The 18,258-nt window shown below is 38.9% G+C and overlaps 1 protein-coding gene across 2 annotated transcripts; it reads left to right on the top strand.

Moving 5' to 3' along the window:
- The first annotated feature begins 916 nt into the window (after positions 1 to 916).
- On the top strand, positions 917 to 12,216 carry eno1a (enolase 1a, (alpha)). Of its 2 annotated transcripts, none has more exons than XM_026920541.3 (12): positions 917 to 1,048; positions 2,965 to 3,059; positions 5,713 to 5,808; positions 6,705 to 6,763; positions 7,692 to 7,761; positions 7,973 to 8,106; positions 8,223 to 8,445; positions 9,720 to 9,917; positions 10,473 to 10,674; positions 10,802 to 10,910; positions 11,007 to 11,065; positions 11,755 to 12,216. In XM_026920541.3, the coding sequence occupies exons 2-12, from the start codon at positions 2,975 to 2,977 to the stop codon at positions 11,816 to 11,818; spliced, it is 1,299 nt and encodes a 432-aa protein (XP_026776342.3). In that variant the 5' UTR covers positions 917 to 1,048; positions 2,965 to 2,974; the 3' UTR covers positions 11,819 to 12,216. The 2 variants fall into 2 exon arrangements, with proteins under 2 accessions (XP_026776342.3, XP_053096645.1); XM_053240670.1 differs by lacking the exon at positions 6,705 to 6,763 and adding an exon at positions 6,385 to 6,443.
- The last annotated feature ends 6,042 nt before the right edge of the window (positions 12,217 to 18,258 follow it).

Genomic DNA, 18,258 nt, shown 5'->3' with positions numbered 1-18,258 from the left:
TTGTTTTTAAATGTGGAATTAATGTGTATAGTTCATTTCATTAATGAATGCCTTTTATTTAATAATTAGAACTTATATTTATGTCTACTGATTTTGCATACCCAACTACTACACTGCATATTGCACAACAATTTTTACATATGACTGCTGTACATTTTTATACACACACTACCACAACTCATGTGCTCATCACACATGACTAATGTACAGTTTTTAAGCCTGCCAACCTGTGATATATTTCATACAGGAATCTTACTCTGTAAATAACTTGGAGAACTATTTCTATGTATATTTTGTCCCCTCTTATTTATGGTATATTGTAAGTTTATCATGCATTTTTAAAGTTCTTGTGAACTGTTAAGTCTTAGTCCTCCTTGTTGCTCTTGTTTTGTGGGTGTTGTGACACAAGATTTCCCCTTGGGGATCAATAAAGTACTCTCTATCTATCTATAATCATTATTATTATCTAACATCCCCCTTAAAACGATTTTAAGTTAGATGTGTACTCGCAGTCCAAATCAAATACACATAGAATTAAACCTTAGAACTACACAGAGTTGGAAAATTCCTCGTGGTGCTGGTGCCGGATGTGCTGACTATGACTAACCCCCGGTGACGCAGTCTGGCTGTAGCTGATGCTCGGCACGTAGGCTGCTGGGTGACGCCTACACCAGGCACCTAATATGAAAAAAAAAAAGATTTTATTTAATTACCCAAAAAAAAAAATCCTTTGTATCAAAGCTTAGATGCGAATCTAAGTATTCGATTAAGCTGAACCACCATGATCCTTTCTCTTTTTTTCTGAATAAATCTAATGATGATGAAGTTGTGATTGAAGGAAACGTGCGCTTGTTCATGCACGAGATGCCACGTGATGCCAATTTGGCCAATCACGTAGCTCTAAAAGCTTGCACGCGCTGCTTCCTGATTTTTTTTCTTTTTTTCTGTCAGGGTTATCACTGCGCAACACTGTAACCCTCCGCCTTCTCTGCTTCTGCTGCGGAGACTGAAGTGACCAGACCGCTGTCCTTGCACACAGCTAGGCAAGGTGAGGCCCAATTCAAACATTTTCCTACAAATACTGCTGTTGTTTAAATGTCCCTGACGAGTTTGAAATGAGACAGTAGATTTAACCTTCGTGACAGGATTTTTTGAGGCTGGAAGCGCGCTAGCTATGAGCTAACCAGGATATTGATATTAATTTAAGGTTAAATTAGCTAGATTTGGCATTTGAATCCTGCAACAGAGTTAAAGTTAGACTTTTTTTAATCCTTTCTATGGTAGTAAAGGCTATTTTGGGGCGCCTGTGGGTTTACTCCTCTGAGGAGGAGTGTTCAGGTGTGCTTGGCATCAAGTGTCTGATTTTCTTGATTCCTTTGCGGAATTTTTGTCCTTGAAATGGAAACCGGTAGTGACGAAATTTAAGTGTGACGATTTAACGGCTGAGTGTTAGGTCTGTGTCGACGAGAAAAGGGTTTTTTTTTTGTTTTTTTTTTTTGTGTGCCATTCAACTCAAACGGCCTAAACTTTCCAATCCGCAATCTACCCCTACTAATTTACATGCTATGTAAAAAAATAACGCATATATGGTAGACACTTGATGACGTCAGAATCTGCCAGTGTTTAATGTGGATTAGCATGTAAATGACGTATTAGTTTCTGTGCTGATTTTATGACCATCATCTCTTGACTTTTGGCTGTGGAACACTAGTTTAATAGGCATATTGAACAGGAAATAAACTCCAGGAAGTGTGTATTATTTCCTTTTGCCTGTATGATGCATGTCAATGCACAGTTTATGGTGTAAAGCATGAACTGCTGAGTGCAGGGCGCATGTGCTGCTGTCTATCTTGTGGTAGTGGACGCAGCCTGGTGTTTTGTGGCCAGTGGCAAGTTTTCATTGACATTTAAGGCCACAAGATTTTCTATTGGTCCAGCTAAACCACATGTAGTTGTTGTGAATATATTTGTTATTTGATGGTTATTTTAACTACGCTTTGCTTTAGTATGGCTTGATTTTTCTGACCTGTTTGCGCTCTAGTTCTGAATTGTGTATGAATGGTCCTGAAAGTGGAAAATTAGTAATCCTGTTGCTGGTGACACATTGTGGCCCAGTTCTTGGAAACTCATGCTCCAGATCATGTAACCGTAAGGATGTTGCCTTAATTTAAGGTTTAAACAAGTCAGTGCATATATTTTATATTACACGTCAGTGTTTATCAATGCATATCAGTTCAGTATACCGTTATTTATGAACTGATACGGTATTGGCTTCCATCTGCACCTATAGTGTCTGAGTTTCTGTGCATGTTCTCCCCATGGCTACGTGAGTTTTCTCTGGGTTTTCCGGTTTTCTCCCCTCACCCAAAAACATGACAGTAGGTTGATTGGCTCCTAGGTGTGAATGAGTGTGTGTATGGTGCCCTGCGATGGACTGGCAGCCCATCTAGGGTGTATTCCCACCTCACGCCCACTGTTCCTGGGATAGGCTCCATATCCACCATGGCTCTGACCAAGATAAAGAAGTTTACTGAAAGTGAATGAGTGAGAGATCCATGACTTAATGAAGAGTTTGCTAAGCCTTGGATGTCTTGTGTGAAGGCTTGACATTTCAAAGGCTCCGTAAATGTCTGAATTAGTTTCACTTGTGGTTACCCCTTAGAGGAGCATTTGCATGCTGATGAAATTCAAGAAACATGTATTCATTCATTCCTATATTCATTCAGTCCTTCTGTGTGTAACGAAGGTTTTCCATACTAGAATGAGTGACACATTTGACATGCTGTGTCAGGGTACTTTTTACAAACCTCCTTCCAGAATTGTTTTGCATGTGAAAAGTAATTATCACACATTGCATTTCTTTAATGAGTTATTGACTTATCATTGTGAATTGTGTGCTGCGATGTTTTTTTTTCTTTTTTCTTTTTTCTTTTTTCTTTCCCTGAGTGTTTTTTTCTCCCCCAGATCCTGCAACATGTCTATCCTGAAGATCCATGCTCGTGAGATTTTCGACTCACGTGGAAACCCCACAGTTGAGGTTGATCTCTATACTAAGAAAGGTAAAGATTTCCATTACTTTGTCATGTCGCAGAAAAAAGCTCATTTCATCACAAGCCGATGTTACTGTTTTGCGGTAACTTTAGAACATAACACTTTGCTCTTGGTGACTTCTTCCTGTATATGCGTAGACTCATTATCCATTCTGAGCCTTCCCTCAGACAGAGCCTAGTCCGTTGCAGCAGCCACATCATTTCAGGGCTGTGAATGATGGTGTGTCGGGACAGGCAAAAGACGGTAAATGCAGGCAGTGAGTTTCCGAATGAATGAGCCATTGAGTTGCTTTCTCCATGATCAGTCTCCCATGTGCTGTCCAGTAGGCTAGAAAAAGCAGATCAAGTGGTAGTTGAACATAAATAGTCGTTGTAATGGTATACATGGCCTGGATTGCATTGCATCTCACTGTAAAATGGAATAGATGTCACTGTGGTTAAGAGCATCTGCCAAGTGACTAAATGAAAATAAATACCACATAGCTATGAGTAGCTTACTTACTGTATCCCATGTGTTTCCTTTTACAAATTGATTTTGTACAGGTCCGTTAGACTTTGAACCACTATGCAATCGAAAAGTTCCAGCTTTTTAATGTGTGGTTTGTCTAGCAGTGCAGCTGTTTAGCTCCTAACATATGACCTGACTGTTAATGAAGCTCAGTGAATAATTATTTGAAGTTTGGGCCTCCAAGCTAGCAAATGGCTAAGTTAGCTTTCCAGAATGTACCGAGCCAAGGGACAGCCCCTCTCCCTGCAATCTGAGTGCAGCTTTAGTCATCTTCTGCCCTCAGAGCTATTTTTGGTGAGCTGCTGTAGTGTGTACTGTGGTCTCACTCTCACCCAGGTTTTCCAGTTAAACTCCACCAGAGTTTGTTTCCTAAATAAGTCCAACACAGTCACACCTTTATATCAACATTTTTGCAGTAATCAAAGGGACACCTGTTCATACAAAAGGCTGATATGTTTCCTATATCATGATTTTCTTTTTGAAAATACTCAAATTCAAGAGTAGGGTTGCCAAAGCACATGGAATGTATGTAATATATATAATATTTAAAGGAATTGTGTGATTGAATGAAGAATATAATGAATAGAGAAAAATGTGTCCTTTTTTCCAAACCAAATGCTAAACCATACATCAAGACTGCATTTGGATGAACATATTTCTGTATATGAAACAAAAGAATCTGAAACAGCTTTCAGAACACTGCAAGCCTTAAATAGCAAAGAGAAGACTTTCATATATTGTAAATGTTTAGATATTACAATACAAATCATGCTGATGTGATTAAACAGTCTGTCAAGTCTAGTTGCAATAGTGTAGATACAGACACTCATTTTGAGTTTTAAATGTTTTTTATAATCCATTTCACAGCTTCCACTGATGTTACTGGATGTTAGTCCTTGTCCCAGCACTGGAATAATGTGCACATTGGCATAGGTGTCTAAATTAACGACACGTATTATGTAAACAAGAAACACGACTGGGTGGCATGATCAGTTACAACCTCAAAGTTGATTATTTTCCTATAACAGCATGCCTGGAAATTTTATTTCTCTTCTATCATAGCATTTTACATTTACATTACATTTACATTTATAGCATTTGGCAGACGTTAACATTTTACCAACGTTAACAATTCTGTATCAGATAATGAGACATTATACGGTTTATCCATTTATAGTTATGTTTGATGTTGTGGAACGTCCATGAAACATGTTAGTTCCTGTTCTCACTTGTGTTGCAACAGCTATAAACTCTCTTCACCTCTCTTCACTTGTCCTGGGCGGCCTCTGAAAGTGTAAGCTCCTCCTCTCAGCCGCCGGCATTGGACTAGGAGGTGATGGACGAACACACCGTCCAATGAGTAGTCTTGGCAGTTTCAAAAAAGACTTTTCACAGAAGAATACGAGCCCTTGCACTTAAGTCATGTTACCAAGACATAGCAAAGTGCCATTATTTATGTCCTGAAGACTTTCCCTTGGTGGAAGACTTACAGGAACAGCTGTACATCTGACTGTTATACAGCACTGACACTGCAGACTCCTTCCACAAGTTCAAAATAGATGCTAAAATATGAATGAAGTATTGGAGTGAGAACATTAATATAATTCAGTGACTTGCCTTTTAGCAAAACTGCTGTCTGGGCTGTGCTGTTGTAGAAAATTAATCAACACCTTCTGATCAGATTTAAGAATTCAACAGAAAGTTAAACCGTGGTTTCGTGGTACAGGTACCGAGATTCATCAAGCACAGAATCACTGCTCAATTCACAGATGTGTCTAAATCCATTTTATCTGCAGACTTTGACAATGATTTGGCTCTGATATTGTGTTTTTATTTTTTTATTTTTTTATTATTATTTTTTTTTTAATATAAAGTCAAATACAATGAAACTGAACTTCAATGTGGTATCAGCCATTCTTTGTGGCACATATGATAATGATGAGGTTATGTAACCTCTTGTCTGCAGTGTGTGAGAGTGGGTGGGGTTATGGGAGCCCCTTATATGGGCAACATCACGGAAAAAGTCTCTCCATTGGTAGAGGGGAATTCTGGGGAAGTGAGTCACCTTGACTGGCTCGATGGAGGGCTGTGTGTATTTTATGACAGTAGCTGAAATTATGTAAGTAAATGTAGTAATTGTTGATTTTTCCTAAGGTCTCTTCAGAGCTGCAGTGCCCAGCGGTGCTTCCACTGGCATCTATGAGGCCCTTGAGCTTCGTGACAATGACAAGACGCGCTATCTGGGCAAAGGTGCGGTTACAGAGGTTATTGAAAAATGTCAAATTATATAATAGTCTTGATATATGATATTATATGATCTCTTTACCTGTTAATCATAGACCCCTTAAGTACAGAATTATACAGAAGTATTTTTAAAAAAATTAGGCACTTTATTAAATTAAGATTAAATGTGTACAGTAACATTTTTGGCTATTAATTGGAGCCAGAGATGTTTTTTTTTATTTCTATTTTCCACCCATAGAACTTGTACAAATCCTTATTACCCCTGGAGGGTCCCCAGACCAAACCATGAGTCTAAACATTTAAATGTATGTTTCCACCAAACTTTATAGACTATTGGTGGGAAATTTTCTTCTACAAACTACTTTCCTTCAATTAATTATTGCCTAATTAATGCCTAATGTTTGGCACTGTGCTTATATGCTTACAATTGTAGGCTGCTTCACCTCAGCCACCCAACCATCATTTATTTACTGTAATAGGTTCTTCCAGGTCTTCAGTAATGTAGATCTGTCACTGTGTACTCTGCCTATTTCTTTGTTTTTCTATCTTGCCTGTTTTGACACTTTCCTTCTCCTCTGTCAGGGGTGAAAAGAGCTGTAAAATATGTAAATGAGTTCTTGGCCCCAGCTTTATGTAACCAGGTAAATGAGTGTGTGCCGTAACTGAAGTAAGGGTCATCTCAGCCGTGTGTACCAGAGCATGAGTTTGTTTTTGCAACTAACAGATGATCACAGAAGTCCTGAGAAACATTTGAAACTCTCCTACGTGTGCTAAAGCTCCCTCACCTGAATGCTAATAAATAATTGGGGAGAACTTCGGGGCCTGTGATCTAATGTCTAACCGTGCCAACTCTGCATGTTCCCCTCCACTCGGGTCAGTGATGGTCTGCTTGTTCCTTGCAGGTGTCTCTAAAGCTGTTGAGCATATCAATAAAACAATTGCACCTGCCCTGGTTAGCCAGGTAGGAATATTTATTCTTTGACTAATGCAACAATGTGTGTTATTGTAGATCATAGGTTTTTGAACATGGTTAAGATGATGAGAATAGTAATTCAGCTTTGATTTAGTGATGTATAGACAGACAGAAAAGTTTCATGAAGCAGCCATTAATTTGCTCAGGACAATGCAGTTTATACCGTTCCCTCCAGAACTATTGGCACCCATCATGAAAATAAGCCAGAAATAACAACACGGGTAACAAGTGAAATTAAGCTCAAACAGTTTTATTTAAGCATTTCTTTTAAATGCAGACTTTTTTGAAGTAGTGTAGTTTTTCTGCTAAACTTATTGACACTCATTTAATTAATATTTTGTGATGCCTGCCCCAGAGAAAACAGCACTGAGTCTCTTTCTGTAATGTATTTACAGAAACAGGGTTGGAAACACTTGTAGAGGGGTCCTAGTTCACTCCTCCATGCAGAACATGGAGCTCCTTTATATAATTAGTCGTCTGCACAACTAGTTGTCTGCTACCTTATATTTATATGCCATAGAAACAGGACATGGTTAAAGACAACAGCAGAGTTCCTGGGGACTGGGAGCAAAAGAAAAATTTTCCAAGAATCTTTCAATTAAAAAAAAATCGTTCATTTTGTAAAGAAAATTCTTCTTCTAATCAGAAGGAGTTTTGTTAGAACACAGTTTCTACTACTGTTTGAGCAGGCATTTTGAATGATTGCTTATTTTATAGTCATTTTTGCTAATTTTCATGAAGGGTGCCAATAATTCTGGAAGGCATGGTATGTCTGTTTTTTTTTTAACCATTGTATGCTGTGAACCTGTTTAACATTGCACCAGCTTTGTGTTGACTGCATGGTATTTAACCCAGCTTCATGGCCTAACACTTGCTGCAAAAAGGTTTACTCTTATTTCCTTTTGTTATCATACAGGATGTGTCTGTTTTGGAGCAGGAGAAGATTGACAAGCTGATGCTTGATATGGATGGTACAGATAACAAATGTAAGCTAATCTCACAAATAAATGTATGCATCAATAATATGAATTGTGAAAATTGCAACGTTTATTCATTTTGTATAGAGATGGGAATATGTGTAGATATAGAGTTGAAGAAAGTATATGTATGAATATAATTTTATCTAAGGAATTCGATTTGGTAACTAGATTAGCACAAGTTGCTGCTTTTTAATGTGTTACTTTTGTAAATCCTCAGCTAAATTTGGTGCAAATGCCATCCTGGGTGTGTCCCTGGCTGTGTGCAAGGCTGGTGCTGCAGAGAAGGGCGTCCCACTCTACCGCCACATCGCTGACCTTGCTGGAAATCCAGAGGTCATCCTCCCAGTGCCTGTAAGCATGTATTGTGTTCATTGTGCTCATGCCAGAGTGTAATCTGTCCTCTTCTCTCTGGTATGGCTTGTTGAAAGTTCTGGCACACTAATAATAAAGCCATTTATATTCCCAAGGCCTTCAACGTTATCAACGGGGGCTCCCACGCTGGCAACAAGCTGGCCATGCAGGAGTTCATGATCCTCCCAGTTGGAGCAAGCAACTTCAAAGAGGCCATGCGCATCGGTGCTGAGGTCTACCACAACCTGAAGAACGTCATCAAGGAGAAATACGGCAAAGACGCCACCAATGTGGGAGACGAAGGTGGCTTCGCCCCCAACATCCTGGAAAACAAAGAAGGTGAGAGGAGAAATAGAGTGTCAGTTAGAGTTACTGTACATACTTCTGCAAAAAGTCTGCTGTTACATTGGATTGCACACACAGGAAAAATACATGATTATGAAATCTCAATTGTAGCACAAATTCTATCACTCAAACATTTTTCATGTTCATACGAGTCAAGAGTAATGCATCTCATTCAGTTAGGAACTATTAATATTTTATCATGTTTTTAATATAAAATTAAAAGATCCATCGCAGAATTAAGTAACATGTTAAACATGCTACAACCTACTGTCCCAATTTCACTACACTGAAAGTTTAGAAAAGTAAAAAAGTTTTTCACTTCTGGTTCAGGTGCTAAGCAGTAAAACCCAAAGCCTGGCCTTGAGTTGCAAGTTTGTTCCACCTGGTATAATTGTGGTGAATGTCTGTTGCTTATTTATGACATTTTAGTGTAGTTTATCAAAGACTGGCAATAAGCTCCCAGCCAGATGAATATTAGTCCATTGATAAAATATGAATGAATGAAATAGTCCCTTATTCTTCCCCTTTTGACATGACTACAAATGCTGTATTATCGTATATACAGTATTTGACATCAGACTGCATTTATTTTCAGCTAGTACACGAACCATGGCTTTGTACTTTTTTTTTTTTTTTGTACAAATTTTATTGCTTTCATATTGCACTTGGTTGATTGAGTAATATGTGAATTTTCTAGATTTGGTTAGAAAGGTCCCTGCCTGGTCACACTTCCACATATAGCTGTACCTATTTCATGTCCATTTAATATTAAAAAAAATCTATGCTTTCTGCATCAGATATCTGCAGCATAACCTTATTTTAAACCTAGGCCCTAATTTTAGTACTTTAATGCTGTAACTGGAAATTCCTTCTTGTAAGCAACAGCACAGGGTTTCTGGTTTCAGACCAGGCCTCTGCAGGGACAGTCAGGCATCTACAGTGAGACCTGCTGTGCTGAATGTCTCTCAGCCACTGAACCCTGCTGTCTCCAACCTCTAAGACACAACAAATAGGTTTATTGTTAGGTTCTGTTAAAGTCTGTTCATCTGCAGTATTGTTTCATTGCTGAAGTGTAAGAAATGGATTTATTTATAGAAGCTATTACATTAAAGGAAAATTTCCTTCCTGGTTAGAAAGCATTTCTTCATATAGAAATTGCAAAAGAGCTTAAAAGCAGAAGAGTAATGCAGCCATGATGAGTGTTAGTTTTATCAGCCTTTTATAAAGTTTTGGTTTGAAAAGATTTTAATTCAGTATTTCTCCCCTAGCTCTTGAGCTGCTGAAGACTGCCATCAGCAAGGCTGGCTACACTGACAAGGTTGTCATTGGCATGGATGTAGCAGCCTCCGAATTTTACAAAGGTGGCAAATATGACCTGGACTTCAAGTCACCTGATGATCCCAGCCGTTACATCAGCCACGACCAGCTGGCTGACCTCTACAAGAGCTTTGTGAAGGATTATCCTGGTCAGTTTCTTTTAGGATTTCATCTGCTATGAATGAGTGCTAGGAGTTTTTACATGACTTAAGCTGTTTGCTAAAGGCTTCAGCTGTTATACTATATAATCTAGGACTTCCAATCTTGTGATGTGTAACATGAAGTGCTGCAAACATGGTAGTGACTTTATACTCTACTGTAGTATTGGGGGGGGGTGTAAAGCATTTAATGGGTTAATTTTAGTGGGATAAACCCTGAAGCCATCAACTGAGCCATGATAATGCGCTGTGATGTACGTGCATGTGAGCACATACAGGCCCCCCTCCTACTGTGGCCTTGGGGCTTACAGGGGCTCTGTGCAATTTATATTTAACGGATGACTGCATTTTTAATCCATGCTAGATATAAAAGCTAATGCAAGCTTATTTTATGAAATATTTTTGTACTGTGCAATTTGAGAGTCGGCTGTTTTTTGACCTTTTTTATTTATGACTATTTTCAGACCATGCTTATGAAGTTGATTGGTGTGTTAACCAAATGGCCGTTTTTTTTGTTTTTTGTTTTGTTCTTCCCCCACCCTTCAGTTGTCTCCATTGAGGATCCCTTTGACCAGGATGACTGGGAAGCCTGGTCCAAGTTCACAGGCAGCACCAGTATCCAGGTGGTGGGTGACGATCTGACTGTGACCAACCCCAAACGCATCGCTAAGGCCGTATCTGAAAAGGCCTGCAACTGCCTGCTGCTGAAGGTCAACCAGATCGGCTCTGTCACAGAGTCCCTCCAGGCGTGAGTGACCACACACTCTGACTTTCAATATTATTAAGCTTTTCACTAGCTAGCATGTAACGCATTGCACATACTGGAAAGTTTGTTTACTGTAACATGTGTTCACATATTTCCTGCCATTGTGTAGCTGCAAGCTGGCTCAGTCCAGTGGCTGGGGTGTGATGGTGAGCCACCGCTCTGGAGAGACCGAGGACACCTTCATCGCTGATCTGGTGGTTGGCCTCTGCACTGGCCAGGTGAGTGTAACTACAATAATCTAACATGTATTACTTAATGAAAACAAAGAGTAACCTAATTGAGGTTTGTGTGTGTGTGTGTGCGACTTAATTTAGATTAAGACTGGCGCCCCCTGCAGGTCCGAGCGTCTGGCCAAGTACAATCAGCTGCTCAGGTACAATAGTTACAGAGCTAGATCACATGGCATGTATTTCATGTTCAACAAATACTCCAGCATTTTTAAATCTAACATACTACATCTGTAGCATAGGAGTCGTGACCACACAGTTTTGAAACATTGCTAAGAGTCTGTACTGAAAAGAACAGAAAACCTTTTTTTTTTTTTAAATAAATGAAACCCAAGGGCATTTATTGAATTCCATCAAAAGTTTAAAATCCATGTGTTTCATCCTGAGTGATTCCATTAAATCACTTGAGATGAGACAAGACATGAGACAAGACATGAGCTGTTACTCCCATCTCTGACAGCAGGAAGAACACTTAATTATACATAATTTGCTTTTAATTTACAACTACCTTTGATGGAAAAAACCATAAAACATATCAGGTTTACATAAATGGCTCATATTTCACTGCCACAGCAGCTGCAGTTAGACTTGTGTTACATGCAAGTTTACAGTAAACAGATTTTTCCATACTCTTCTCAGTACACAGAAATGTTAAATATTTTCTGTAGATGGTCCATGGTGCTACTGATATGGCAGATAGTGATTAGGTTAAAATTATGGTGGTATATTCCTTTTAATATTGCATTTGAAGAGATAACAAAGATTAATTTCGTTCTGACCTAATGTGAAAAGTTTTGTTTATAGATTATAGAGTAATGAATTTTCCTCTGTGTAGGATTGAAGAGGAGCTTGGAGACAAGGCCCGCTTCGCTGGCCAGAACTTCAGGAGGCCCATCTGAAGAGCAGGCCTTTCTCGGGCCACTGTTTACCATACTCGCACTCCCACACATTAAGCCACGTTATATCCCTCTCCAGAGCAGAAGAATGCTGGAAAGGCATTGAAATTCAAGGTCCAAGTCTGTAGGCTAAGGCATGAATGTGTTTCTGTGCCAACGCCCATCTTGCTATGCTTTGGCACCCAATTAATAGCACTGGTCCTTTAATTTTATCTGTGTATTGTGTGATGTTTCATTTGCTTCTTGTGTGTTGTAGTGAGTCTGGTCCTCTATTTGTTCAGAGTTAAGTTGTTCAAACTTCTGCACTGTATGTAGTGTAACGTATTCTCATTGTGTTGCTGTTCAAAAGCTGTAGTGCTACTGTAAAACATGGCATAACAAATAAACTCATGTGGAAGTGTTACTGAGTCTGTGTAACTTGTTGATTTTTGCAATTTCCTGCTTGGATCCATTAACCTCTATTCATAGATTATCTATTTGACCAACAATGGATAACCTGTGAATTTAAAAGGATTGTTGAAGACGAACATGAGTAGAGTGGAAAAGAAGTACCTCCTAGGTGCGGGTCTGGTAATAAGAGATGTCCTCCTGACTGAAGCAGTGATGCATGAGAAACAAGTAACAAGACACCCAGACAGCACAGCAACACCAGCATGGCATCTGATCCTTATGACTCCTTTATACTCGTGTGCTTAGGACCTTGTATTTTATTTATATTGTAAGAACCAATTAACAACTGAACATTTCTATTCTCAGTTCTGTCTTTTACTTCTGGTATTTGTTGCAAAATGTTTCACAATGACCAGTGTTAAGCTTGCAAAACCAAGGGTAGCTTGAGAAATACACTGTGCAGGGACTGCTGTAGAGGTCTGTACTGACCTCTGCTGTCATTCCAGAGCAATGCCACTATCTGAAGCACTCTACAGCCTGGGCTATTCACTGGCTTACACTGTATATACACTGCATGTGTTTTGCTTTCAAGTAAAAGCACTCTGCATCCTCCTGACCCTGATTATCTGATGGTATTTGTTCTAATGACCAACTACTTTGTCTAATGATTCCACATAAACTAGATATGATTTTGGTGCTGTTCGGAAGAGGATGGGCTCCCTCTGCTGACGTCTTCATTCCTAGCTCTGTCTAAGGTAGTATTTCTTTTTCCCTGTCACCTTTGGCTTGCATAAAACAGTAACGTAAAGATAAAGTGTTGCATCAAAATAATTAAAAGTGGAAGTATCTAGCTAAAATTTATTTACTCAAGTAAAAAAGTTGCAACTTTTAAAGGTATTCAATGTATTTTAAAGGTACATTTTTGATTAAATTAAATAATGTCATGTTTTTAGTAAAGTAACATTTATTACTAATTAAATCTGTTATAAGATGTTTTTAAAACAGATATACCTGAAAACGTCATTCAGTCTCTGAAAGTTTGCTGGTGACTAACAATTTGCTGTCCCTCCTACAATATACATTACTAACTCTACATAATAGAATACTAGAATATTAGAATTTGCTAATTAATTCATCAGAAGTAAAATATCATGTAAATACCCAGCCAAGTAGGAATCTGACATTGGTCCAATCAATGTCAGACATTTGTTGGCAGACTGTTGGGCCAACTTTGGGTCACCTGGGCTAACAGACTTTCAACCACCTCTAAATCCATCTTGCCAACAGTGGTCCAGCATTGGCTAGGTTTTTCTGAAAAGTGCTCCTTTGCCAACATTGGGCTAATGCTGGTGCAACTTTGGCAGCGTTGTTATTAAAACAGCTCCTTTGCCAACAGTAGTCCAACATTGTATAGGGAGGGTCAAAATTGACGTTGGGCCAGCATCAGTTTGATACCTGGGTAATATTTACCATTAGCTAGAATTTGACTTGCTGCCTAGCCAATTATGTTAGCTACTGGAACTGATGCTAGTCTAACCTGGCATTAGCAAAGAAAACAGATAAATATAGCAAGTTAACATTAGCAAATTAGCTAAATATACCTCAACATGCTTTTTCAGATTAGATGAATTCATGCCTTCTAGGGAGGCAAGGAGATATTTTATATGAGTCTTTGCTTATTCTAGCATATTGAATTCTTTTACTGAGGTAGGGCCAGGGACGCTCATCTTCAGGTTCAGCACTGCAGTCCGCTGGCTTATACATCTTCAAATGCACAAGGATAGCTATAACATTAACCCTGTTGTGTAGCATGAGAAGGTCACAGCATATGATGAATTGTCACAGTCGTTCATACTTTTTTCTACATCAGTGAATTTGATTGGATGATAAAGTGAAGTATGAGTAAAATGTGTGGGAGCCCATTCGATTGATGTGTAGCATACAGTGATGGGCTGGATGAGAGGAGAAGAAGAGACCTTCAAATTTGTTGTAAGTAGTTTCAAGGTTTTAAAATAATGTTGCGTAGAAAGATTTTTAAAAAATTCTTTATTATACAAAGCACTATGAATATTGTTTTATTAATATACTAAAGAGGTCAGAACATACCGACCAAACCATCACAAAATAAGTTGCCACAATGGGCTGTTCAATTAGTCAACAGCAAAAAAATTTTGGCCCCCCTTTTTAAAAATATTTGGTGGGGAGTACATAACACTGCATCATTCAATAAGTGATCTGTTTTAGCTTAAACACATTGGGATGCTGTATGCTTTCAGATCATTTCAAATAATATCTTTAATATGTTCAGTGCATTTTTTTCCTGCAAAACACTTGTTTCAAAATTATTGGCACCCCCACAATTAATTTGGTGAAGCCCCCACTGGTGAGAATAACATCAGGAAGCCTCTTCTTGTAATGTGTAACAGGTTCTGAGACACTTATAGAGGAATGTTGGACATTTGTATTTTGCTTTATATTCTTAGATTTGTGCATGAGGACTGTCCTTTTCAATTCAGCACACTGGTATTCAGTTGGGTTTAAATCCAGAACATGGATTTTGTGTTCTTGAACACTTTTTTGTGTTGCTTTAGTTGTACACTTAGATTTGTTATCTTGTTAAAAAAAACCTGCCTAGGCCAAATCACAAAAAAATAATAATAAAAAAAAAATCAGGTTTTTAAGTTAAAAACATCCTTTAAGAGCCGCTAGCTGCAAAACAGGCCCACAGCATCAATGATTCACAGCTATATTTTACTGTGGGTATCAGATGCTTTACCTTGTATGCAGTCCCCATTTTTATCAAACATGCCAGTTGTGTTCGGGGCCAAAAAGTTTCATTTTCATCTCATCTGACCACAGCATCCATTTTCTGGGTTGCTCTCAGGAAGTATTTTGTTTGTGCAAACCTTCTGAACAGATTGTTCTTATGGACATGGCATCTTATAGTTGATTTTCAAACTTGACAGTAATCATGCAAACAGAGTAAATCTCACATCACCATCCTCTTTCCTGTGTTAGACTCACATGCTCATGAGACTAACACCTGGCAAATTATCAGTTGTTCCATATTGTGATTAATGTTGCTTTTTAACTGCGTACATTACCTGGTTTGTGCAGGGCACCACCCTTTTGTGTTGAAAGCTTTTTGGTTTTCTCCCTGTTGATGGATGGATAGAGGGATTTTACATACAGTATGTGCAACATTCATTTGCCTTCACTAACCTCAAGGTCAGGGTCATAGTGCGTATCCCTGGAACATAGAGCATGAGTCGGGAATACAGCATGGATGGGACACCAGTCCATTGAAGGGCACCACACACACACACACACACTCATTCACACCTAGGGGCAATTTAGCATAGCCAATTCTTCTACTGGCATGTTTTTGGAAGGTAGGAGGAAACCCACATGAACACAGGAAGAACTTGCACAGTAAGCTCCCTATTAAGAATCATTTCTCCCTGATAATAATCATTCTCTCCCTGCCTGTCATGACGTGTAGCATGCATTTATCTCCCACTGACTCATGCCTCATCTATTAATGAAATGTTTTTCATTGCAGTACATTGTTTTACTACAGTCTATTAATAACTAGTGATCATTATACTAATGCACACGTACATAAGCATGAAACATGCAGCTCCACATGCACATTAATGACTGTATAGATTATGTTATGACGCTCATAGTTCTGCTAGTACCATAATAATTAAATAACACTATTAAATAACAACCTTGCTATCTGGCCTAATGGAGTGCCTGCACTCCTTTGAAAAGAGCCGCTACACACCAGCAACCCCTTCATCACATCTTTTGATCACACAATAGGGGTACTGAAAGAGCTGTGCAAGAATAATACCTTTAATGTAAATTATACTTTGACGCACACCGTGTAAAGGATTACTGATATCAGGGTTTCAGATGGGCTGCCAAGACAAGGTAGCTCAGCAGTGGGAATGAGATTCAGGCCATCTGTTTGGTGCTGGCAGGAATGATGGGGGTATTATGTGTGCAGAGGGTCCATTAAGCATGCGTTTTCTAAGTTACAAAGGAAAAAGGGTGGTGTGCTTTGCTCCTTTTGGAGCCGCTGAGCCTGTCTCTTAACTGCACTTGTAGGCATTATTGTCTCTGTGATTACAGGCACTCTGGTGAATTGGCTGTGACTCACCTCTTGCCTCCTCCCTCTCCAATCACCGCCGGCGTACCCCATCTCTTCCTGACAACACTCACTCTAGAATTTCCTCCTTTTCTTCTATTTGCATTGTTCGTTCGGCCTGTCATGCTGCACTGATACAACAAGCCATCCGTTTCCGAGCACAATATCTCAGATACCTCTGTCATACTGGAAAGGAAAAACAGCTAGTTGTAATCATTTCAGTGGAGCAGTGTAGGTGCAGTCTGTAAAATTACCACTCATGGGATGATAGCACAGAATGGCCATTTACCACTCTTTATGGTCTACACTTATATGTAAATTGTGAAAAATCCTTCTTGCATTAACCTTTATCATGGTTTACTAGCACCCCATACAAATTTGATCTGCATAGCAAAACCAAGCAGTGTCAGGTTCAGTCATTCTGGGTGTGTTATTTCATCTTTATTTCTTTTTTCTTTTCTTTTTTTTACTATCTATGGGACTCTGTAATTACTTATCTCTCAATCATCTCTAACCCTCCTCAGTAATAACAAGCATTTATGCGGAACCCAGGCATTTTCATCCTCATAGCTTTATTTCATCACCGGCTTACATGCTTTTCTGTCAAATGCAATGTTACACAATAGCACTGAAAATTGAAAAAAAGTCATGCTTTTAGTGGCACAGTGCCAGTTTTCACTTCAGCCAAAAATCTGTAATAGGCATCTATTCATTCTGTGTGTGTATGTGTGTGTAATGACAACGCAGATTGAATTATTGTGGGGCAAAAATGACAAAGAAAGAAAGAAAAGCGATCACTAGTGTACTGTATTGTGTTAGGAAGCACACAGGGGGTTAAGTGCAGCATGCAGAGCTCAGTGGTAATGGCTCAGCCTGATCATTCACTTGTGAATGAATCCTTTGGGACCAGAACTGCTTCTTAGACAGGAGAAGAGAAACACACACTGCTCAGAAAGTCACACTGTAAAGCAATCATTCCCTCCCGCAGAGGGCTGTACACCCAATACACTCACAGGCACATTCAAACCCTACAGCCTAAAAGCTTTTATTAAAGATAATGGCGTGAGTTTGTGGCCAGGGCTCATGGTGCATGAGTGTTGTGTTCACAGGGTCACCTTTCTCACTCACAGAGAGCACGACAACAAAGCTGTTTGTCACACAGTCAAAACTGACACTGAAACTGTGTCAGTCCATTAAGATGATTTTTAGGATAGCTTTTTTTTTCCCACAGGGTAGTAATTTTAACTCATTTGATCCCACCAGTCAGAACATTTTGTTTTTGGATTTGTAATGCTCTAGAAGACTCGATATATTTGAGCAAAGTGTAGATTATAGGTTGTCTTCTTTTCATATGAACATATTCATGCTGACGGTCACATGATGAGAGCCATTCACTTCCAGGAAGTAAGCAAAACATGTTACAGATACTACTACTGTACCTGGAACATTTCATTGTGCAGTATGGATAATGGTAATAAAGTTGACTTTGATTTGAACATATTATCTTTAAAGGGTCTATTAACAAAATGTTAATGACATAACACAGTAGCTCAAACGCAATCCTGAGCGTTATCTGTTTGCTATGTATATAGTTTGTGTGAGACATTGTTGATTAAAATGACCCCAAAGATTTCCTTATTTCTGCTATTGCTTGTTCTAAAGAAAGAATATTTAAGTAAATGTAATTAAATGATCTAGCATCAAATGAGTCTCATCAATCAACTGTACACTTTCCCACTGATCACCATTGAGACCAAGAATAAAAATTGAATGGATAGACAGGTAGATGGATGGATGGATGGAGGGAGGGATGGAAGGGCAGATGCAAGGATGGATGGACAAATGGATCAATGGATGGACTTTACTGAACCTCAAGATGAAATTTACTTTTTTTACA

Source organism: Pangasianodon hypophthalmus, chromosome 16 (assembly GCF_027358585.1).
Source record: "Pangasianodon hypophthalmus isolate fPanHyp1 chromosome 16, fPanHyp1.pri, whole genome shotgun sequence".
Classification (NCBI taxonomy): domain Eukaryota; kingdom Metazoa; phylum Chordata; class Actinopteri; order Siluriformes; family Pangasiidae; genus Pangasianodon; species Pangasianodon hypophthalmus.
The sequence above is the reverse complement of the archived record's forward strand: the minus strand, read 5'-3'. Positions and strand labels throughout refer to the sequence as shown.